Source organism: Anneissia japonica, unplaced genomic scaffold (assembly GCF_011630105.1).
Source record: "Anneissia japonica isolate Jap-2015-1 unplaced genomic scaffold, ASM1163010v1 scaffold287706_len398110_cov188, whole genome shotgun sequence".
Classification (NCBI taxonomy): Eukaryota; Metazoa; Echinodermata; class Crinoidea; order Comatulida; family Comatulidae; genus Anneissia; species Anneissia japonica.
In genome coordinates this window covers 210,979-234,728 of record NW_022756069.1, presented here as the reverse complement: position 1 = coordinate 234,728, position 23,750 = coordinate 210,979, and the positions used below count along the sequence as shown (strand labels likewise).

Genomic DNA, 23,750 nt, shown 5'->3' with positions numbered 1-23,750 from the left:
CGCCATCATGTAGTTTCATTTTTTTGCTAATGACGTGGAAATTAATGCAAATGAAAGAAAAAAAATAGGCCTACATACAAATACAAAATATAATAAATATTTATATAATAATAATCATAGGCCTATATATGTATATATATATGTATATACATATTGTATATATATGTATATACATATTATATATATTTATATTTATATTTAACTATAATGTAACTATAAAGTTTATTTATGCAGATCTACAAAGACTAACATTGCTCAGACTATGAGTAAGGATCTTTATCTTACCCCCATCCCGCCCCAAAATATAAAGTCTCATAACATGCTATTTTTTTGGACTATCATACTGTAGTTCCTTGTAAATACTTGTAACTTAATGTAGGCTTATATTCTAAATAAAGAAAAGTAATTTGCTTACCTGCTAGCATTCGAATTATTGTTACCGTATCTTTCGGCGTTAGCACAGCGTGTGGCCTTCTGTTTTTATTAACACGTACATTTATTTCTAATAATAAAGTCTATGGTAACCATTCGTTAGTATCGGTATCGTAGCGACAGAAAATTATCATCGCTTCTCCCGAACTTAGATAGAGAGTAACAATAGAATAAGCTGTAATATACTTTTCTTCTTTTGTATCCGATTTGATTATAGCCGAGAGTGTTTACCTGAAAGTATAATCGGAGACAGAGATAACGTAGATACGTAGATATCAATATCAATCCAATGAATAACCATTATTGAATCAATTCACACAATTTTGAAAGGCCATACACGTTATCGTTTGACGGCTTAGTTGATACGCCCTCTATCCTATTTGGTGTTGGCGAGCTACAATAAATATTTCGAGCTAATAGATAAAGGAAGAGCTCTAAATAAAGTAAACATAATTTTCGCCTTGAATATGTCTGTAATCTAAATTCCAGAAGGAAGTTGCGCGTTGCCTAGATACAGGTTAGATTGTTTTTGATTGCTATGACTACTCGCACCTGAGATGATTAACTTAAGTGAAACCATGCGTACATATTATTATATTTGGCAGACTAACTTGTAGATTACTTCTGTCAGTTTATATATTTTTTATCTTATATTTTATTACCATCTAGAGTTAAAGCTTGTTAGGACCATATTGAAATCATCCATTCATTCTTTATTACTGCACCGTCATCATCAATACTTATATTGGACATATCAAATAATGCCATGCTTTATAGAAAGATTATTACTACAAATTTAGTTGCTATAGGTCTATTCTATGGTATCCGTCCATCTAATCATCAGTTTAATGTCATTGCAGAAAATAAGATATAAAATTGATTTGATTGCTTATTATTAATGGTGTTTGAGGTTTACGACTGTTGTATGGATAAATTACCCTGATAAATATGGTGGACTTTTTATTGTATTTCCAAAGTATAAATAATACAAAGGTGTTTACATATTATATTTATTACAAATACTAAAAAAAATAATAAAAATAATAAAATAAAATGAAGTAAAATAAATAAAATATAAAAATATTATTAATCTCTTATTAAAACCAACAACATTGACTGTGTTATTTACAGAAAGGTACATGGGCACATCTCTACAGGGTTGGTGGTAGTTCAGCATGTACCACCGTATAATCTCACGAGCCTATATTATTTTAGATGTTTTCATGCGAGGTACTTCAAAAGCAACGATGACATTTCACACTTAAGAAATACATAAACATTTTAAATTAGCTAAAGGTAAATTTAAGAAAAGTAATGTCTACTGATCATAAATTGTACTTTAATAAAAATTACTTCCGTGTATTTGTAAATAATTTCGTTTTGAAACACATTCCTAGTCTCGCTATTTAAACGGAAATAAATTCAAGATCTAGCCCCGTAGCTAGACTAAGGGCCACACCTACCTCAGTCACACAATGATTGGGACTGAGGAGAAAAAAAATCAATGATGTAACAACACTAAATAGGCTACCCAGAAATTCCATTCTCAGACTTAAAATATTTATTTGATAGTGTCCTAATTTGATATCATGACGTCACTGAATTTTAAGTAGATCAAATAAGTTTTCATGCATCTCCAGAAAATTTAGGGAGGGGTGAGCACCATACTGTATTTAGTTACCACTTTGATTTTTACAAGGTGGGGGGGGGGGCTAAAATTTAACTCTTTCTGGGACCCTTGGCTACGCAGGCATGATCATCGGTACAACATCCTCTTTCAAATATCATATAAAATGTAACTGTTCCATATACAGTAATCACATGACTCGAATACGCTGTTGTAACTGTATGATATAATCCATTGACTTTGATACAATGCGACATTTAATGAAAACTTTGCACCTTAAATTAAGTGTTTTGACAAATATTTAATAAGAATTCAAAATGACTGCAAAGAAAAGGCGCAATATAAATGCTCACACCAGTCACGATAATCAGAGTAAACTATCATATTACAACTAAGAAATGAGTTAAACTAATAGTCAGTGTATAGCTGGTAGAACATGGTAAATGCCTACAGTTCTCTTTAAACCGCATTTCTATGTGATCAGTGAGGGCGCCCTTCAATGATAGAGAAACAGTACATGTTATAAACTATTGAAGAGTGTATTTGCATGTGTGCTCCAAGTAAAATAAAATGTAAAAATAATGAAAAGACAATGTACCATCATTGAAGGTCGACTTGCGGAACACAAATTTATTAAAATAAAATATAATAGAATGGATATTTCGATAGCTCTTGCTTTCTTTATCAACGTTAAAATGTTATAAACTAAATACTGTAATTCCGATAGGTCTTATATGGGGGGTTTGATTGTCACTATCAATTTTTCAAGGTACAGAATTCAAACAAGTTACTAACAACCACCGATGTGTTGTGGCTTTGGCATGCTCTTAACAAGCATTGGATTGACAAAGCCCTCCATATCCATGTAGTAGTAGTATGTAGTTTCAATTCATTCATTCCATCCATCAGCAGTCAGACATTTTAATATGCAGTTCAATAGATAAACCACATTGTACAGTTTTATCTTGCCTTTCCATCACACTCAGTAATTCTTGCAATGTACAGTGTTTTTATTCTAAGCAATTTCTGTTGTGCAACTTTTTTGTATTTTAATTATTTTTCTATATTAACTAATATTAGTGTATTTAAGGATCCATATCTCATAGCTGTATTTATACCGTTGTGACAATAAAGTTCTATCGTATCATACTGTATCCTATGTTCTGATAAAACCGTCCCCAAACAAGTTCTGACAATCCTGTGCATCCTAGTGCCTGCTGACAACCCATTGTACGGTCTCAGCCTTAGCATAAGTTTACCGTTCACTCTTTTTGGTAATAGAGGTTACAGCACCACTGTCATCGAATTCTCTTGTAGATTGAGAAGATCTGCATCCTATTTTGACAATTCATTCAACTATCTTCACACGATTGGTTAAGGACTGAATTCTAAAGTAAAGATCAACTTTTCTTCAGAGGATCAATTCTAAAAAAACAACAGACAAACGTTATATTGATGAGACACTATGGTTTATGAATTTTTAACAATTGTTTTGTGAGTGTAGTCCAAAGGTTTCCTGGTGACCAACTTGCTTAAAATCCACCAAAATGTTCCTGTAAATAACAAACACATAGAACAGACCCAAAGTTTACGCTTTACTTGAAAGTATTTAAAGAGAAAGAATATTTAATATAATACTTACGGATACCATAGCGTAGGAAAGGCAGCACGTTCTTCAGGTGTGTACTCACGCAATGTACGTGGAATATCTCGTGGTCCCTTGATATGCTCCACAATGTTCTCTCGTATATCTTCAGGGATATTCTAGATTAAAAACAAAACAATTAATATAAAGGCAATTAATAAATTTCGGGAAAACACCAAAGGTTTTACAATTTTTTCAAAAAGTTGACATTGGCTTCTGATTTAATTGCTTTTTTCGTAAGCTTCTCCCTCCCTTTTGGAAAGTAAAACAAAAATAATAAAACAGAAAGAAAATGAAACTATTGGTCACCCACAAAGACCCCAGAGGTTATTTCCATGGTGTCATGCCCCAGACCCCTAGGGTAGTGTTGTTCCTTGATCAGCTCCCTCCCCTTTTCGGACATGTCTGGATTCGCCAATGGAGTATGCATGGTTTATTATATCCTGGAGTGGGGTTTTATTGTCAAAGAAATAGGACATCTATTAAGTATACTAATTTTACATGTTAAAATATCATTGTATTTTTAAATATGGCTAGTTCATACTTTGTAGGATTTTTTACCCAATTTTATTTGAATTGTTATTGTATATAACATAAGCAGTCAATACTTGATACTTACATCATCTTCAAACAGATGCAGACGACACATCATGGTTCGTCGCCGTAAGTCCTTTGGTAGCATGCCGTATATTGATTTATAAACAATCTTACAAACAAGAAAAATATAAAGATTTAATAATAATTATACAGTATTTATAGATTACAAGTAGCTGTATAGCCATCAGTGTTTTATACTGTATTTATATTATTCTCAATAATTTTATTATTTTTTGTAAGACATCCATTAATTTCAGTTCCGCTAAGAAGTCAATTTAACATCTCCGACTCGGCTGCCCTGCTTATGTTTAAGACAAAATAAAATAAAATACCAAAGTTCCCAAAGAAATAGAAGAAATAGGTAGGTCACACTAACATTAACCACAAAAATTAGTATCAAGTGATTAGTATTTTGATATGATATTAGAATTTTAAAAAAAACAATGTTATAACAATGTATTTACCTTCTTTGGGTCTTTCTCATGTACTTTAAATGCAGGTGTGCTGCTGAACCCACCAGGATATCTGAATAAGCAAAAAAATTTATGAATTAAACAAACAATAACATTTTAATAATAATGGTGATGTTGACTGAGATGATTGTGATGGTGGTGGTGGTGGTGATGATGGTGGTGGAAGTGATGATGGTAGAGGTGATGATGGTGGTGGTGGTGACAATGATCATGATAATATATCTGGGAAAAAAAATAAAAAATTCAAATAACATAAATAAAAGTTTTATTAAGAAATTGATTGCTAGTGAATGTATCTTAAGACTAAGGGAAAATCTGTATTACAGTGCTCACCATTAATTGGAAGTAAAATACAAAAAGTATGCAATCCACATGTTCAAACTTATTAGATCATCAGATATAACTTGGAAGGAAATGCTTGTGGTTGCACCAAGTAAATACATTTCTAATAAGAACTGATGCATCAGATTGAAAAAATAAGTTTCAATAAAATGGTAAGCACACAAAATCCCTAACCATAATACTTATCAGTACAGTATATCGATCTATATATCATTGTAGGTTATCAATTGTAATAATTTCTCACCCTGTATGATGATGGTAAATTTTTTCTTTCCATTTATCCTTAGAGAATGCAACATGCTTTGTGTTGATGATAACAACGTGGTCTCCAACATCACCTGTGAAAGATGAGCATAACAATACTATAATCTGGTATGGAATACATTTTTGTTTTTGTATATACTGTAATGCAAACTTATTTAAGAAATTTCACGGACATTAAATGAATTTTATAGTAGTGTTGGGAGCTAGTGGAAATGAAATACCAACAGAAAAAAACTGAATAGAGAACATTAAGTAATTTAATTTAATTAATAAGCTGGTTTTCAAACTTGTTCAGGTAGTGACACATTTTTAGGCACCCCTTTAAAGGCTACCCAAAGCCCTATTATTAAATTTGGGAGTGTAGCTGCTTTCTTGGCTCTTGGGGGTCCTCACTATACCTCTCAGTCCCACCATAGTTGGAGCTAAGGTGAGCATGTTTACTATTTAGCTTATATAAATACGATTTTTTATAAATGTAAAGAAATATTAAATCTTGTAAACTGTGTTTTTCTATTTTTGATCATGAGCCAACTGCCAATTTTTAAATTGTCCATAAGGACTAATAATGCCAAATGTTTAAATGCAGAATCATGACTCACTTAGGGGATGGTAGATGGGCTTGTTCTTGCCTGTCAGGAAAGGTGTTACCAAGCTTGCCAGTCTACCGGGTGGTTGCTTGTATGCATCAACAAGGTACCACATTCGGCTAAATGTTAGCCATTGCTGTACATAAAAAAAGAACTGCTGCAGTTACTAGGGCCGCAGTTAGCTGAGATAGGAAAAATATTTTTCAAACTTTGTTATCGATAACATATTGAATGACTAATGAGCAGGGATGGTGCCAATGGGGGAGGGAATGGAAGTCTCTCCTGTTGAGTAAAGCTGGTATCCCTTCCTACCTCAACACTATTCATCAGGAAGAAAAACACACCCAGGCCTATTATTGCAAGGTTTACAGATAAAGCTTATTACAGATCCCTAACTTTTCCCCTTGGACCATTCTGACTGAGGGCAAATCCTTGGGCCACCACCACTGTACGAAATCATGCATGTCAGAGAGAAATTCATTGAGCCAACCATGATACCACCATGATGGGCTATCTATGAAAGATATTGTGAGGGACGAAAACTTGGCCTGCCCTAACTAAGAAGTCTATAATTCAAGTTAGGCTTAGATCAACGCAGAACTACAGTAGCCTACTACTAAGCCTAGGCTAAGGTGGCTACCTAGGTATAGCTTAGTAGGTGGGCAGGCCGGCCAGGCCTGGCCTATGGCTGCTCCATGATATGGACTAACCTAGCCTAGGCTAGGCCTAGCCACATGATGAGCCGCATGGGGCCTACTAAATGACTTAGCCTAGGCTAGACCTAACTGACTCAACCTTGGATGCCTACAGGAATACACTGTCTAGAAAAAAAAAACGTGTTCTTCAGTTTCTAATTCTTAATTACCTGCGTTATCCTACTTGACATGATCGTTAGAATTCACCAATCAAAAATACATCTCATTCACAGCACAGTGCCCAAGAGCGAGAGAGAGTAGAGTACAGTAGAGCGTAGTATATTTGGCGCCCTCTATGTTGTGTGTTCTGTTCATTTTGATATTCCGAAATTGTACATGTCACATTCATAAACAAAAACACTTTTTAGGCTTAGGCCTATATTATCTGTTTGAACCGTGGTCATCAAATAGTTAGTTATATATAAACTTCTCATTAACATTAATATTTAATTTTGAAATTAAGCATTAATCGAAATATTATGAGTAGGCCTAGGCTATTAAAAAAAAATAACATTAGGCCTACATAATGACAAGAATTTGGTAACAAAAACACAGCCGATAATAAATCAAAACTTGATCGAGTATTGTTCATCAGTATTTTAATCTCTGACTATATTTTTAAAATAGAGCAGTAAGTGCACTAGGTCTACGCAAACAAACCTTAACCCGACATATATTTTTAATAATTATACAATAAAGTACATGCATAAATACATTAGGTACTAAGTTATTGTTTGTAAAAATATAAACCAAAGGGTTGCCGCTGCTGTAACTGATAATCATGCAGAGGTGAGGGCGTGATGGTCACATCAGATTTGTTGTTTTTATCAGTAAACCCGCTAAGGTCAAACAGTCTGCTTATTTTTTCCACTGGTCTAGGTTAATTCTATTCTGGGTTACTATAATTGAGCTATTAACCTCTGCGGTAGTGCTTGAATAACGCACCTGTCCACAACAACTTTTACCGGCAGTGAGAGGAAGCATTCCTCTGCATTAGAAGCTGGACCCCTACCGCCCATTGAAATTGTCCTATCAATTCACCTTCCACGATGCGCAATGAGGAAGGCCTGACAAAAATGAGGAATAAATGCTATGTGTAATTCCGAGCCTGATGTGAAGTAACTACTTGAAATGACAAGTGACATATAGCATATTGACTTACCAGCACGTAAACTAAATCTTATTCGTAATTATTGTAGTATTTAAAATGTACTTTTATCATAAATGCAATCAATCACCCAATCGCAAAACAGTTTGTTCAATCTTAAAGATCATTATTACAAATAACTACAAAAGAAAATTGAACTTGTAGGATCTGAGGAGACTCTCATAAAGACCGGAGGTCGCAAGCATGAGAGCCAATTTATGCAAATTTGTAAAGAAAACAGTAGGTATTGTAAACATTTTCCTTCTTAATAAAATACTTTAAAAAAAAGTCTTATTTTCATTTTTGTACTAAAAAAACTTTTCATTTCTTGAATAGATTATAAAAAGCAAAAAGTTTTATTTCCCTTTTATTTCAATAAACAAAACAACTTTTAAATAACATTTTTGTTTGTTTTAATATATATACACAAGAAATATATACACAAGAATTTTGTTCATGCTAATGGAATGAGAACCTTAAGCGTTTAATTAAATTTGAACTATGAAAAAAGATATCTTCCAGCTTGAAAAATATTTGCCTGATATTCCTAATATATATTGTTCAATTATGTAATCTCACTGATGATTACAAACTATCCAATCCAGTCGCCAGCTAGCTATCAGTCGGCAAAAAATATAGTAGGCCTAAAAATACAGAATACATTTTTGTATTCAATAAAAATAGATTATAGTTTTTGTCTTTTACCTACAGGTGCAATCACTATAAATATGTATTATATTTTGTTTACTGTTAAGAACTTAAAATTTTATAGTGATTGCCCTAAATTTCAATATTATGTACACAGCGGTGGAACAGAATTGAATCAAATTTGATATATATTAATACAGTGTTTTATTGAGGAAATAAAAAATTGAAGGAATTTTTTTTAATCTAGGCGTGAATTTGTCTACCCTACGACATAATTGAATGAAAGCAAACGACCTTGGCCCCACTCGCCCAATGGCAGTAGTGTAACAGAAATAACATTAATAGAGGTGCCCTCTATCAGGACGCTGACGCGCTGATATGTAATACATAACGAGAACATCACTGGGTATCAGTAAAAAATGAATAGCATTGATTACTCACGTAATTTGAGATATCTCCAGAGAGTTAAGCATATTTTGATATAGATCCGATCAAACAATAGTGACCCAATTAAATAATCTCTAAAGTTTTTTTATTTTTATTGTCTCTTCATCCAAGTTGAGGCCTGAATGATTGGTCGTTTTGTTATCTACCATTGGGCTCTATTATGTAATTTGGTCTTCTTGGTGTTTTAGTTGATTGCTGTATTGCTTCATATAAACACGCATTTACATACGTTTGTTTTTGCTTGTGATTGGAGAGTCATTAGGGAAAAGTAGGTGGCTACTACTTTTTTTTCCCCCCTTTTTTTTTTGATATTTTACTCCTTCCTCACAGTTGATGTTTTCGTTGCATATTATGTTGTACAGTACATGGTCGGTGAGTGACATCGTACATCACTCACATCTCTTTGTATCTAAAAACCGACACAAAGTTTGCAACCATCTCTGGCAGCCTCTCATCTTTGCCAAACTTGATCAAAGTTGATCAGGTACTAAAATGAAACTCATTTTGTCAATATGTCCCACATTTGGGTAACACAAATGGTTTAAAATCATTAACGCTATGTGCCCTTTAAACTTTCGATAACCTTGTCTGTTAATGATTTTCTTTGTCAGGTCTACCTGATCGACAATACCAGCATGTTTTTAAGAAAAAAAAATTTACGGCATTGCATTTTCTCATCCTGCCATAGATGATCCTTCAGACAAAAAATTTGATTGCATGTACAATAGACTTATTATAATAATATGGTGATTGTTGCTCTTACTGTCTCTATCCCTTCCTTTCCTTGGAACAATAACAGCTCGATACCAATCTCTGGGTCACAATATTCCAGAGAGTTATCACCAAATTGCGTCCCCCATCATTACTGTGAGATCTTTTGGAGAACGTAATCCCCATCAACTGTGATAGCAGCGTAACCCCCTCCTCCTTCATCATTACTGGGATCTCTTTTTGGAGAAGGTAATCCTCATCAACTGTGATAGCAGCATAAACGGGACATAAATAAAAATTAGAAGGTGTGTATTTAAGTTTTGATGTGACAAAACTTTCGTTAATGTGTTGTAGTCCAACACTGACCGAGTATTCTTTACCATGAAGTAAACTCTATAGTTTTCGTCCGATTTCTTTCCTTAGAGCAACACTTCTACTCCGTTAAGAACTTCCACTGATCTATCTGCCATTGTTTTGCAATTCGCACATCACAACATATCTGTTCATATCTGGGAAAACTTTAACCTTTTTAATTCTAAGGCAACAAACATTACATGTAGCACATGTTGTTATCTGTCAAAGTGAATACTGCATTTTCTGGAAGTATCAAGCATATCGATACCAGAGCCTCAAAGTTTTACATTCAACTTTCACTTTCATTCATTCGTTCTTTTGCTCGATCGATATTATTATTGAAACAGTAATAACTATCAAGGATTTCAGTTCAAGAAATTTGGTAAGGAAATTCGAGAAGACATCTATTCGTTTGAACAAACCTGAACTGTACATGATTCAAAAATTTGTTTTCGAAACATAAAAATAAAAGATAGAATTTTAACAACTTGTGAACATATATGGTATAATAAAGACATGCAACACACTTTTTAAAAAAAATCTAAACAAAACAGAATGTGAACAAGTTTTGTAATTACTATAAATATCCAGTGTGTAAACAAGTACATGTGTCCATGGAGCTATGTCGGTCACATTGGTACTCTACTCGGTCAGACTTGCTTCTCTAAATCCTACCCTACTGGGGTCTATTCCTTCCATCCTTTGAAATCCTAATTATACCACCGTTCACGCGGATAATTTTGTACCTCGGAATACCCATTAAACTCACAACAAGATCCTCACATTGAATCAATTAGAGAGTATACGACGAGCCATGTGGACCATCTATGATTGTGACATAAAGATTAATAAGGCTAGATTATAACTATAAGCTAGCTGTCGTCTGCTGAGGCAGTTGTCAGTTAATGTACTGGTCCGATTGAGTCTTGTCTCGTCAGCAACATGGGTGTCCAAGTTATTGTATCCACTGTCATTAACTTTGATTGTTGTGGAACAACACACTGCCTTTATTTCATTTCATTTCTTTAGGCAGGAGCGCAGTGGCGGAGTTAGCGGGGTGGCAGGGGGGGGGGGCTTAAGCCCCCACCGGACAGGTCAAGACAGAGCTCGTCGGGCACTCTAGGCCTAGGTAGTACTAGGCAATGCCTCTTCATGTCTGACCCAGTGGCGGTGCCAGCGGGGTGGCAGGGGCGGGGGTCGCCATAAGCCCCCACCGGACAGGTCAAGACCCCCCCCGCCGGACAGAGCTCGTCGGGCAGTCAAACCATAAAACATATAAAAATAGGCCCACACCAAGCCAACACGTTTGTCACAGTCTGAGAGTGCCATTTTCGGCCATCTAGAGGTTGATATTCTTATCATATCATTTGGGAGGGGGAACCCCCTCTCAACCCCTTCTACCAGCTCGAACCTACGAGCTCAAGTCCCCCTGTCGGACAACTTAGCCCCCACCCCTCAGAAAATATATCCTAGAGCGCCAAGGATATGCTCAAGTGAACTTAATCACTGTCCTACGTGGCATATCCATATAACAACATAACAACAGGGGACTTAATGGACCAGTACACCGGGGTAACCCCCTACTCTTCTCAAAGGATGTACTAGGTTCTTTAAAGTGCACACGAGCCAAATGCGTACACTGGGCCTGGGACTTGTTCCACCACCGGACCCATTGGCGAGTGAGCCGTTCGAACCAGCGCGGAAGGTTACGGTGCCCCTGACTTAACCGCTCGGCGAATCAACTCGCCAAATATTTGATACCACAACTCAAGTCTTCCAGATTTAGCATGGGATTTTTGCTGTTGCTCTTATTTACCATAATGATTATTGCATTCATAGATACGAATGGCGATGATGATGATGATGATAATGGGAAACTCCATAATTATCCGACGTAGTTTCAAATAGGCCTACCTCGCCTGGGTGGACACAATGGGACCGTCCTACCTCTTTTTTGTTAGGATGCAAGCTACTACAGATACCAACATTTAGAGCTTTTTTGGGTTGTGATCTTACTAACCACTGCCTGCATTGGTCTCACATTGAACGCCATAGATGCAGTAATATTGGATTCTCTGCAATCGTCTGTTGTTTAGATTTTTCAAATTTCTGGTTATAGCATATTGTATTTATTTTGGTTTTCTCGGAGACAGTGCATAAATAATGTAATAGTACTCTCATTCTTTGATCAATTTTATAAAATTAAGTTTGTAATGAAAGCATAAAATGGTTTAGCAAACGGGAAAGTTCTACAATAGGCTGACCAAACATCAGAGATATTTAGCTTAAGGTCTTATTTGTCAGTGGTCCTGAGGCTTGCTGCAGTACTAAAATGCTCTTAGTACTAAAACCCATAACACAAAGCTGTGTGCCTAAGCCCAGGGCTGTGGGCCACATGTAGATATGGAGGGTGCAACGTGACTCGAGAATCTCGAGAATTCATGAACCGAGTGTTATGAAAACGCAGTAGTAGTATAATTGATAAACTTGATTATTGATTGATTTTCTTTAAAACGATGGAATATCTATAAAAATATAAAATGACTTGTGGCATCACATTTGATATTTGATCCCAATCTGCAAATTTTCTGTAGGATGCTGAATTGTTTTGGTGGAAACCAATATACCGCATTAAGTTTCTATAAACCCGGTAATTTACTGTGATTTTTTTTTATATTGAAAATTGATTAGATATGTTCAATTGGACAGTGTTCTAAAATTAAGTTGGTAGTTCAATGTCAACCGTTGAATACCAAAGACGATATCACAGACTCGCAAGATGTTTGCTTGTTTATTCATTTATCGTTCATAATTTTTCTTTGTTAATTAATTTTAAGAATTTAAGACCATCAAAATTTCTGAAAAGTAAACTCAAAATTCATTGTACAATTTGGAAAATTAAATTAATAAAAACCTTGTATTATAGGCCTATGTTATATGTTAATAATAATAATAATAATAGTATTATTATTACTATTATTATTGTTACCATTATCATAATCATCATCCTCATCATTTTCATCTCCATTATTATTATTATTATTATTATTATTATTATTATTATTATTATTATTATTATTATTATTATTATTATTGTGTTATAATTTATAGATTATAGAATGGGCTGAAATGCCTATAACTGACCAGCTTTTACGCCATTCTTGTCATTGGATTTAGAAAATAAAATAATGTGAATATAAGTTCAAGTATGTCATACCTTCGATTCCGTAACATGAAACTCTATGAATGCGACAAAATGTTCACAATATTACCAAGCATTCTTTCGACATAAGAACATGTAATTTACCATAGAGAGACGCCATAGGCCCATGGCTTGTATGGTATTTGCAATAGTGGGCTAGCTCTGGCGTCTTATTGAAGAACGCTATATATTCGTCGTATAATATTTGCCATTTACGATTCCGGCCAATGGCAACATTGGCATCCCGTGGCGCCTCGAAACCCGAAGACTGGTTCAAGTTGAAGCCATGACAAGTAGTGCAGTCGCCGGGACGAGTCGATTGTAAAAAGGCAAAGGGCTATCATCGTTTATTACAGGGTTGTTCTGGATACCTCGAGTACAGGTCCCACACTAAACGGTGACACGGATCTGTAGCAGCGTAACCGGCAAGATGTTGACGAGGTAGGCCAAATTATCTGATAATTAACTTATATTAAATGTTTTTCATTATGCACTGATGCCTACAAAATTAACAAACAAACGTAAATATAGATGAAGCGATACAGTATCCTTAAATTGCAAGCCGTAAAATTATTATTATTTTTATTATTAAGAAAGTTGTTTGAAAATGTTAAAAGGGTTACAACATTTAGAAGTATATTATTTGAAAGTATTTGAGAGGTGTCGCAGTATGTGGTAATGTTGACGCATGTTTGATGTGTCTGATTTGTAGGTATCCGTTGACGCGCTGCTGGAAACTTACGTTCAGTAATCTGTTCACATGTTTCTCTTGAAGTTAACCTCCATGTAGAATAACTATATTTCAACTTCGAATTTCGATCTCGAAGTTTAAAGATAATATAAAGAGATATAAATTAAGATCGAGAGGTTTAATGATAGTATGACAACGAGAAATCATGAAAACGGAGTAAATATTGTATACAACACTGTTTAAACATGAATATAATAATATATACACAGAACATGTTGAATGTTAAAAATAAAGAATCTGTGAGTGTAAACAAATACCGGGATTCCAATCCTGGAACTCCTGCTGTCACTATGACGACGCCTAACAAAATGGGCTTAATTGAAAATTTGAATCCGAATAAAAGTAACTGATTTTCACACTTTTCGGAAAATATGTGAGAACAGTGCTAGGCCTCAATAAACTGCGAACAAGAGAACTCATGATGCCCTCGTCTTAAAGCATTATTGAAATACCGCACCGCACGAAAAGCCATTTTCAGCGCTTGGTCTGAAAATACCTTTATAATCCTGGACGGCTAATTTTGATTTTACCTGGGAGGATAGTCTACCGGTACTGGGCATGTGCAACATCATCTTGTCCAGCAAAGTTCTCTTTTAATGCTTGACACTAATCGAGCACGACGTGTCTTACCTTGTATCACAATTATATAATATTTTGAATTTTCCCGCTTCCATCACCATTCCTTCCGCTTTATTCAAAGCGATTATCGTATTAATAGGGTGGGGTTTTGAACACCCTCATAACACGTACCGTGTAGCTGATTTTTTTTTAATTTTTTTTTTTACGTTTAACCTTAAAATAGTTAATTTATGTGTAAAATGTATGACATAATTTTACTTGTTAACTAATTGCACACATACGTATTATATTATATTTTGTATAGTCTATTTCGTCATTAAAAATAACATTTGTTTTCATTCTACATTGTGTCTTTGCCTCTTGATGATGTCTGCTCGCCTGCATCCCTGGTACAGTCGTTATATTTCCATCGATCCGTGGATATAAATTTGCGTGTTAAAATAACAGGCTTTTATCAAATAATCATTCTCCTTGAAATATAGTGTTCTCGACTAAAAACATGTAGGGTTATTGATTAACATAGTAGTGTAAATACATTGCTAAATACTTTAACCAATAAACTGAATTCGTTTTTATCTCAAGAAAATAAAATTATGATTGCCGAGGTATTTAGATACGACTCGACTAAAAAAAGTGTAGAGTTATCGATTAAAATAGTAGTAAATACATTATAGGCTAAATAGTTTAACTGAATTCTTTTTTTAATCTAACGATAATGAAATTATGATTGCCAATGTATTTAGATACTTGTTAAATAATTTATATATTTTCATGTTAACTAACAGATTAAAAAAAGAAAAGTATATAAGTAGGTTTCGAAGTTTATTATTGTACTTTTACGTTGAGAAAAACACGTTATTCGTGATATCACATTCAAAAATGTACTCAATATTTTATGCCTTTTATAATACTAAATAAAGGCTTACTCCTTTTCTATATAAAATGCATGTATTCTCATTTTTTATGTATATTATATATTGCTATGAATACTAAGTAATTAAATCTTTCTAATCTAAAGTTGTTTATTATGACACGAATTCAGAAAGAAGATAAGCTTATGCTGAAATACGTTTATTAGTAGACGATAAGGCGCCTTTCGTCTCTCAGTAGGAGTTCGAGATTGTGATGTTCGCGGAATGTAAAGGTGTGGCCTAATAAATATAATTCGGTGTGTATTTTAATTCTTGTTTGAAATATCTGCCATGTCAATCTCTTATTGAGAGCTTCGTGGGAAAAGCACGTTCTGGTATTCAATGAGGACACACACGTACATACATTCTATAAGAAAACCATTGATATATTATTCTCTGCATATTTTATAGTTATAGTTTGCTCTGAGATGCATAGGTTTACAACATCTGCAACTGGCTCTATTATCTCATCAATTTGATTAATATAATTGGTAGATACTCTCGGTCTGCATGCATCTAATTGACATTGTAATTGTTATTCTATGTCAGTAACTGCAATTTTAGGAAATTGAAATCATAACAACGTTTGTTTCCTTTTTAATTCTTATGTTACGATGTAAATTCTATTCTCTCCAGTGACGTTTAGATATGAAGAATATTTAATATTCTTCATATCTAAACATTCGACACAGCTGTATGCAAGGCAGAATATTACGTAATTACATCTAAATTAGATTTACTCTAATGTATGTCTAAGGTTTTTTTTTACTAGTTCAGAAATAGAAAATGTTAGTAACAATTTCATTTAAGATCTGAAAAATTAAAAAAAACAAGAAAATTCGCTAACAGCAACTTGTTCTGAATAAGTGATACTAATATACTTAATAGCTAAGCTTAGTAATTTAGAGAAACACAAAACATTTCTTCAACAATTATATCTAGAGAAATGAAACCAGTTTCATGTATCAATACAACACGAGAGACAACACCAGTTTGTTGGTTTACTGTTTTCATAACTTGAAAACCACAAATACGCCTACTGCATTTCTAATACAGTATTCAAATGTTTAGGTAATTTTTCTATTATTTTGTTATAATTTGAAATATTATTACCAATTTATTAATTTCCCGGAGATTAAGTGTTGATGGAAAATTTTCAATAGAATAAATGTGTTATGCTTCTAACAGTAGCAGTTTGATCTGGTATTTTATGCATCTTTTCTTATGTATATTATTTTATAAGCTATGATTCAATTAAATGTGTATGTTTGTCCTCCTCTCAGTGACGGTACAGTAACATAATGACTTTAATGCTTCTTGTGTTAAGTCCAATGTACAATACACTATATCAGTTTCTTTTTACCTACACAACCTGCGGGGTATTATGACATCAGTAGATTTTTATGTTGACTTTAAAGTCAATTGCTTTCAAATCTGGACAATTCAAGAAATATTAATAGTTTTTGTAACAGGTTCGAAGTATTTTCAGTTGCACAATGCGGCTACAGAAAATTACTCCTAGGCAATTGGGTTAACTTCTGTCAAGGTCATCGTTATCCTTGCGGCGACTATCAAGCCTGTATCATCAGTATACATTTCAAATAAAAAGGTCCAGATAGTATATCAGGTTTTCAGGCTAAACCAGCCAATTATGTGCAATTATGAACTGTTTTTGCAAAATAACCCATTCAGACATGAATGCTAAAATTTTTCTTTCCAACGGCTGAACATACATTGATTTGATCGAATTACTATGTGCTGATTATTTATCATAAGCAATGCAATCGCCCTCTTACTGCACTTTAATCATTATAGTTATTTATAACTATTTCCATTGCCAATCATTTTTTTTTTTTGCCAGTTTAAAAATGTATAGAAACTCTATTGGTATTTATAAAATCTTTAAGGAACTTGGTACCGTCAATTGTTTTCACTATATTCCAGACCCATGGACCATTACCGGAACACTTGGAATCATAGGGACAAACAAAAGTAGTATAAGATACAAGCTTCAGCCGAACATGTTTAAAATCAATCTTTATTGAGATAACAAAGATTTTAATTTTTTTTTAAAGTTTACAAAACATGTTAAAATATTACTATTTCGAAGATATTATACGTCTGAGAATATTTACATTTGCAAATTAATGGACCAAGAAATAAAACATGAGCTTATATGAAATTATCGTTAATGTGTAATATTTATACTATTTTTATATCCTTTTTGTATTTTGTATTTTGTTTCTTGTAATTATCCTTTGATGAGTATTACAAATTTTCAAAAGTTTCAAAATATTATTATTATTATTATTATTATTATTATTATTATTATTATTATTATTATTATTATTATTATGATCATCATCATCATCATCATTATTATTATTACTATTATTATTATTATTATTATTATTATTATTATTATTATTATTATTATTATTATCGAAATTCTGAATTGTGTCGATTTCTTTCTAATTATAAATTCATCGCTTATTACTAGTTTAGATTGGCAAGTCGTAGTTTTAGGGTTTTGTCAGATTTAACACTCTCACAAAACTTCTCTATATGCCGTGTAAGGTTCAATACAGGCCTACATGCCGTGCTATTTTCGAGGGTGTAGCCAATGAATTTAAGAAAAGATAAATCAAATGGAGTTGGGAATTGAATCTAACGCATTTACGTGTCATTTTTATTTGGTTGGCAAATACAAATTCAATAGTTAACTCACACTGAGCTATAACCAATACGTACAATATAACATGTAATTTACAAACATTCCGATACTTAATTGACCCAGTAGGCCTCCTAAGCATGCACATTATATCCAATTGTAATAGCTTCAATAAGTTTGCTAAAAATAAACCGTGTCTTTAAATTGCAATGATAGATTACTTGATATTATATAGGTAGTTTCAACATAATTACATTTTTTTCGTCTGAAAATAGTACAGTATGACCCTGGTTGTACTAAGGGTACACAGTTATTCTAAACATATTGTAAACGATATGTTCCCTGCCGATGGGACTGGTGTGCAGCGTGGTCAGTGATGACCATTAGCTGCCGAATTTACAAGAGTACAAGTCAAGAAGGTAATTATTATCGCAAACACTGCGCCTAAGTAGTGATCAGGTCACTGCAACAACAGTCATATTACATGGCGTGTAATTTCACTTTATTTTCATTCGTGAATACATAAAATGTAGGCCTACACGTTATTGAAGTTGTTTTAATTGTGTGGTGGCTACAATGGCTGGTTATGCAGAGAATATGGATGTATATATATATTCTCACCCTTGATATATTTTTATCGTATAATTCTTTACATTTTTGTTTTTTATATATTAAATGATTCACAATATGTACATGGAACAAGTATTTATGTGTTGGTCTGTGTTGGAAGAAAGTTTTACGCTAATAAAATGAAATGATTTGAATGTATCCTGTAGTTGAACACTAAGCGATATAAGAGTTGCTACAATGAATACAAACGTGAATATAGACCCTTCCTATTGTTAATTTTTGGTATGTGAAACAATTTAATATGTGCTGTTTGGTGAAATCTGATAAGTATGTGACCAATTCCAGGTCTTATACATTTTTAGTTATTTCAGAGATAATTAGATACTATTATTGGGTTATACGTTTACCTTAAGGTGGCCCTTGAGAAGTTTCTACAGTTGGCAAAATTAAAGTTACATCGTGTTTGACATTCGAAATGGGATTTGTAGTTTTAGGGCAAATAAGTCGGCCCAACGCGTCTCTTGTACATGTTTTCCCCCTAAAGAAATTTTTGAAGAACTAGAAGCGTAATCAGATTTTCTGTGCTAATGACATCAGATATCGTTCTCATGAGCATCATGCCTAAGGTTGTTTTAACAACTTGCATTTTAGGTTGTAGAACTGAATGCAGCTGATGTACTACATATCCCCTTGAAGATGCCAATAGCTTTCCTCTGCGACTCATCGTTCCTTCTGTCTAGGCACCAAGTTGAATCGCTATATGATATGGTTTCTTATAAATCCACAGAGAATAATACTTATTAGTTGATTATATGCAAGATAAGTATTTGTGGTTGAGTTTCATGTTCCATAACAGCTGAACAGGTTATATAAGACACATAAACTTTGCGTCGCACGACATCGTCATGCTTAAGTGAGCGAGTGCTACCACACCTAGATTTCATATGATATATACATTTTCATTGATTAATTCCTAATGTTTATTGTTATTTTTAATAATTATGTAATATTGATATACAGTCTATAGTTAATGGCAATCTAATATAAAATGTTTTATTCCCCTCGTTCTCTCTCTCTCTCTCTGGCATTTATGTGTTTGTTCAATATCGTGTTAAAATATGATAATCACATCTATTTTTATATTTTAGGTAATTCTTTAAATTGGCAACTTTTAGGTAGTTATTTCTTGTATTGCATTATATTGTGTTCTGAAAGTAATTAATGGCTTGATTTGCCAGTTGTTTTTATAAAGTCATAGAGTAGGCATATGTTAAGGAGTAGGTTGCTCGATTAAAAGATATCTAGTAAGATGGGCCTATTTTTAAACATCGTGTATGAATTAATGTTAGCTTTTTTTGTGAAATAATCGGAGAGAAGTTTATTTGTGAAGATTTTTATTCCAAGACAGTTGTGCTCTTCCAAGGAAAACTAACTTTATTGAGGAATTCTTAATGTTCATAGCATACATTCCGTCGAAGAATTTGATTTAATGTGACTGCAAGTTGATATGCCATGGATTCCAATACCATTATGTATAGTTATTGGTTTTGATCACTGGGATTCTTCGAGTATTGCGTGCCAGAATCTCACCATGCGTTCACACGATTCAAATCCTTTCAGCATGCAATTCGATTTATTTCAAGTATTTAATAGTGGACCTATAATCTTCAGTGGTTATGAACCGAGTAACATTTGATAGCATAGGGTACTGTGGCTTACCAGTGCGATTAAATAATTTTATGAATGTGTTTTACCCATGCTGGGACGTGTCAAATATGTTGGATTAACTATATCAGGAGATTTTTCAGCAACAGTGGTCATTGCTAAAATTTAATCTTAAAAGCAACTGAATCCCCAAACATTAGAGAAAATTTAGATATATGATCAGTTCGTCAATTTGCAACAGATATTACACCCATTTTCGTAGTAGTATTTATCAAAAGTGTTTATTTTTTCTTTTCAGATCACCTTTAAATCACTTGGTTAGCGCTTGCCTTTTGCTAACTGCCATTAGCATAGCAAATTGCCGTAAGCCATGTTTTTTTAATGTTATTCCTTCGTTTTATGTCTTAGTACAATGTCGAGCAAGATACAGTTTGAGTAAAGTGTTAGAGTGGACTAAACTGCACATAAGCAGGCTGATGAGGATGATGAAGATGATGAATGATAATTGTGATGGTGATAATGATGGTGAAGATAACGACGATTATGATAGGTATTAATGTTGGTGTACTGGTGCGGTGGATATTACATGATGGTAGTGTTACCAATAATAATATTTATTATTGAAATTCCAATAGGCATTATTGTTATTTGTAATATTGTATGATAATATCACAGGGATATAATGATGGTAATGATGATGATAATGATAATGATGGTGGTGGTGATGATGATGATGATGATGATGATGATATTGGTGATGTTTGCGATGGTGATAACAATGATGAATAAGTTGGCAGTGGTGATGATGGTGAACATGGTAATTGTATAATGATTTTAATAATAATCGAGATATGATTATGAGACAATAATTTTGATTTCTAAAAACAAAACATACCAGATAACAACAAATACAAACTTGAAAATACAAGTAAAGATATTGTATCAAAGAAAATAATTGTGTAAATCATGATCATTAAAGTAAACAAATATGAAAAAAAATGTTACACAAACAGACCACAATTGGCAGAACGGACTATAGAAAATAAAATAGAATGTTTTGCCTGTCTGGTACTGTACCGATCTACATTATTTTTAATTCACAAATGTATTCTATATATTACAGAACGCTGCGAAATATCAAAGTTAGACGATGACTTAACAAGTAAGTTTTCACTTTTCATTAATACTTTATTTTTACTTTATCATATTATACCAGACATAAAGCAGTTATATTCCATGGAGTAATACCGACAGCAACACATTATCACCACCATAATAATTTCAACAACATCCGTACCATTTTAAATAATTATCTTTATCACCGTCATCAGCATTAGCATATAATAGATAAGCATATCTGGTGTATAACTAAATGTTTGTATTCTGTTTTTGAACGAACACTTCATTTACATTGCTGTTATGTTGCTTCGCTGCTGACATACAGCTTTTGATATTATCCGGGCGTTTGGCATGGATGGCGAATTGAAAGGCGTCAAGAAATTAAATCGAGGCTCAAATGAATTCCAAACGTCTTACAAAATCGAGAGAAAGGCAAACCTGACGACAACAACTAGGTAAGTTTACAAAGAAAAAACAAATTTGAAATTTGAAATAGAATTTGGCACAGTGCCTACACATTCTTATTCTTGTTTTGTTTATTGATAGCCAATGCGTTTAGGTAGCTTCATCTGTATTACCTCTTAGTTTATATTACGTGTGTTATATAACGAGGAAGATAAATTTATATATAAATGTGCCTATATACAAATATGGGTACAAGAAACAGCAGCATTGTCATTGGTTACAAAATGTTTGCTCAAGTTTTCAATTGCTGATTCTTAGAAAAGTTCCAGTGTATACGCTTTGTCAAACCTTTGCACATCGTACAACCAACTACTTCCTTCTAGGAGAACGGTCTCTGATTCACCTTAGGACCTGTAGGCTATATTTTTTTTTTGCAGCAGCAGCAACAGCGAACACATAATAGTTTGAGTAGATGGTAAGAGTGAGTTGTACAAGCGCTTCTTGTAACAGCAAGGAAAGGCGCTATAAATATCGTTCTTGTAACATTTATATGTTTTAAGAGATATCGTAAAAGAGAGAATCAATTGGTATGATGTGTTTTAGTTTTGAATTGTTAACTATATACACACAGGACTTGTATTCAGTTGAACCATATTTTTAGAATAAAAGTTGTATATAGGGCCTATTACATTAAACATTATATATTATCACTATACAATCATGGTTAATATTAATCTGGTTTCAATCATAAGAAATATCTCTTATTCGTCACACATAGAAACCAAATGAACCTTAGAAGAATAATAACCTGTTCCTTCCGTTTCTATTATATTATACAAATACATTAAATCGTGTGGATATGTAACAGTACGTTGTTATGAATTAATAACCCGTGTTACCGAATCTATAAGAAATGGTATCGGATAAACTGTTTGGATTGGATTTCTTAGATGTGAAATACAGGGATAACTCACTTAAGTCCGAAGACTTATTTCCAGTGGGGTCTTTCTCCTCAACTCATGCAACATATAATCGAAATGCACAATAACATTATCTCAGTTTCATTCCCTCGTGTTTACTGGAAATGGTAGAACTAAATAGTCTACACATTAGGGTTAAGTTTACATCATTATCGTGTTGTAAAGTAGGCGTAATATTTTACGAATCGCCATTTAAGCACGATTCATCACGTGGTATTTGTGATGTTTTACAGAAATTTGATTTTATAATTGACGGCTCTGTAGCAAAAAAAAAAAAACAACATTGAATTAAATTTGAATTGAATTCGTCAACTGATATTTGTATCATTGCAAAACCTTAGACGTAATGGCAGATATTCACTCAGTCGCAAGCGGAAGGACTGTTCTTACAATACAAATAGGGAAAACCCACACTCGTATTTTTGTAGCAGTTAGATTATTATTAACCATTTGTGCTGTTTTCTTTATAAGAACCTTGTTTCCTGAGGGATTCCCATCTTCATTCACGTTCATATCGACTTTCAAAATTCCAAAACCAGAAGATTCAGATGATCCATATACCGACTGGATGCTATTCCAGGTTAGAAAGCCTAACAAGCAATACCAGTTTGCAATGCGTCTCCTCTTAACACTGAAAACACTGCAGATCATATATACCACAGAAGAGGAACCAGAAAATATCAAGTACCTGACGTTCAGGTAAGATCCTTCTACATCTGCTTTTATGAGTATTTCAAAATAACATTCAATACACGCATGTGCACTCGACACACACCCATATACAGTAGGAGTATTCTATACAAACAATATATATATAATATATATATATATATAGATACATATATATGTATATACATATGTGTATATGTATATATATATGTGTGTGTATATATGGGTATATCTGTATATATATGTATATGTATATATA

General features: G+C 33.4%; 3 protein-coding genes across 4 annotated transcripts in view; 1 reads left to right on the top strand and 2 right to left on the bottom strand.

Annotated features, from left to right (window-relative positions):
• LOC117123853 (leucine-rich repeat-containing protein 1-like) overlaps positions 1 to 882 on the bottom strand; it is an 8,973-nt gene extending 8,091 nt beyond the window's left edge. The window contains exon 1 of one of the 2 annotated variants that reach the window (XM_033269888.1): positions 416 to 882. The gene's annotated coding sequence lies outside the window, so the exon portion shown is untranslated. The remainder of the gene's footprint in view (positions 1 to 415) is intronic. The other variant, XM_033269889.1, reaches the window with a different exon arrangement.
• Positions 883 to 1,908: 1,026 nt separating this feature from the next.
• On the bottom strand, positions 1,909 to 6,950 carry LOC117123854 (39S ribosomal protein L13, mitochondrial-like). Its single transcript, XM_033269890.1, has 7 exons — positions 6,833 to 6,950; positions 5,980 to 6,103; positions 5,361 to 5,454; positions 4,766 to 4,826; positions 4,324 to 4,410; positions 3,702 to 3,823; positions 1,909 to 3,484 (listed from the first exon to the last, which is right to left on the bottom strand). Exons 1-7 carry the CDS (start codon positions 6,851 to 6,853, stop codon positions 3,460 to 3,462), a joined length of 534 nt encoding a protein of 177 aa, XP_033125781.1. The 5' UTR covers positions 6,854 to 6,950; the 3' UTR covers positions 1,909 to 3,459.
• Positions 6,951 to 13,454: 6,504 nt separating this feature from the next.
• The window catches only part of LOC117123843 (collagen alpha-2(IX) chain-like), a 31,004-nt gene continuing 20,708 nt past the window's right edge, over positions 13,455 to 23,750 (top strand). Inside the window, exons 1-5 of the mRNA XM_033269868.1 lie at positions 13,455 to 13,612; positions 20,617 to 20,681; positions 21,442 to 21,480; positions 21,763 to 21,892; positions 23,294 to 23,521. Coding sequence (XP_033125759.1) covers positions 13,602 to 13,612; positions 20,617 to 20,681; positions 21,442 to 21,480; positions 21,763 to 21,892; positions 23,294 to 23,521 — 473 coding nt within the window. The 5' untranslated portion in view covers positions 13,455 to 13,601. The remainder of the gene's footprint in view (positions 13,613 to 20,616; positions 20,682 to 21,441; positions 21,481 to 21,762; positions 21,893 to 23,293; positions 23,522 to 23,750) is intronic.

Excerpts from the sequence above, each read along its gene's own strand:
- LOC117123854 (XM_033269890.1), bottom strand. The coding sequence starts at position 6,853 with ATGTCAAGTAGGATAACGCAG. Across the intron at positions 5,455-5,979 it reads GCCCATCTACCATCCCCTAA|GTGATGTTGGAGACCACGTT; the intron begins GTGAGTCATGAT and ends CATCTTTCACAG. Across the intron at positions 3,485-3,701 it reads TTTCCTACGCTATGGTATCC|AATTGATCCTCTGAAGAAAA; the intron begins GTAAGTATTATA and ends TTGTTTTTTTAG.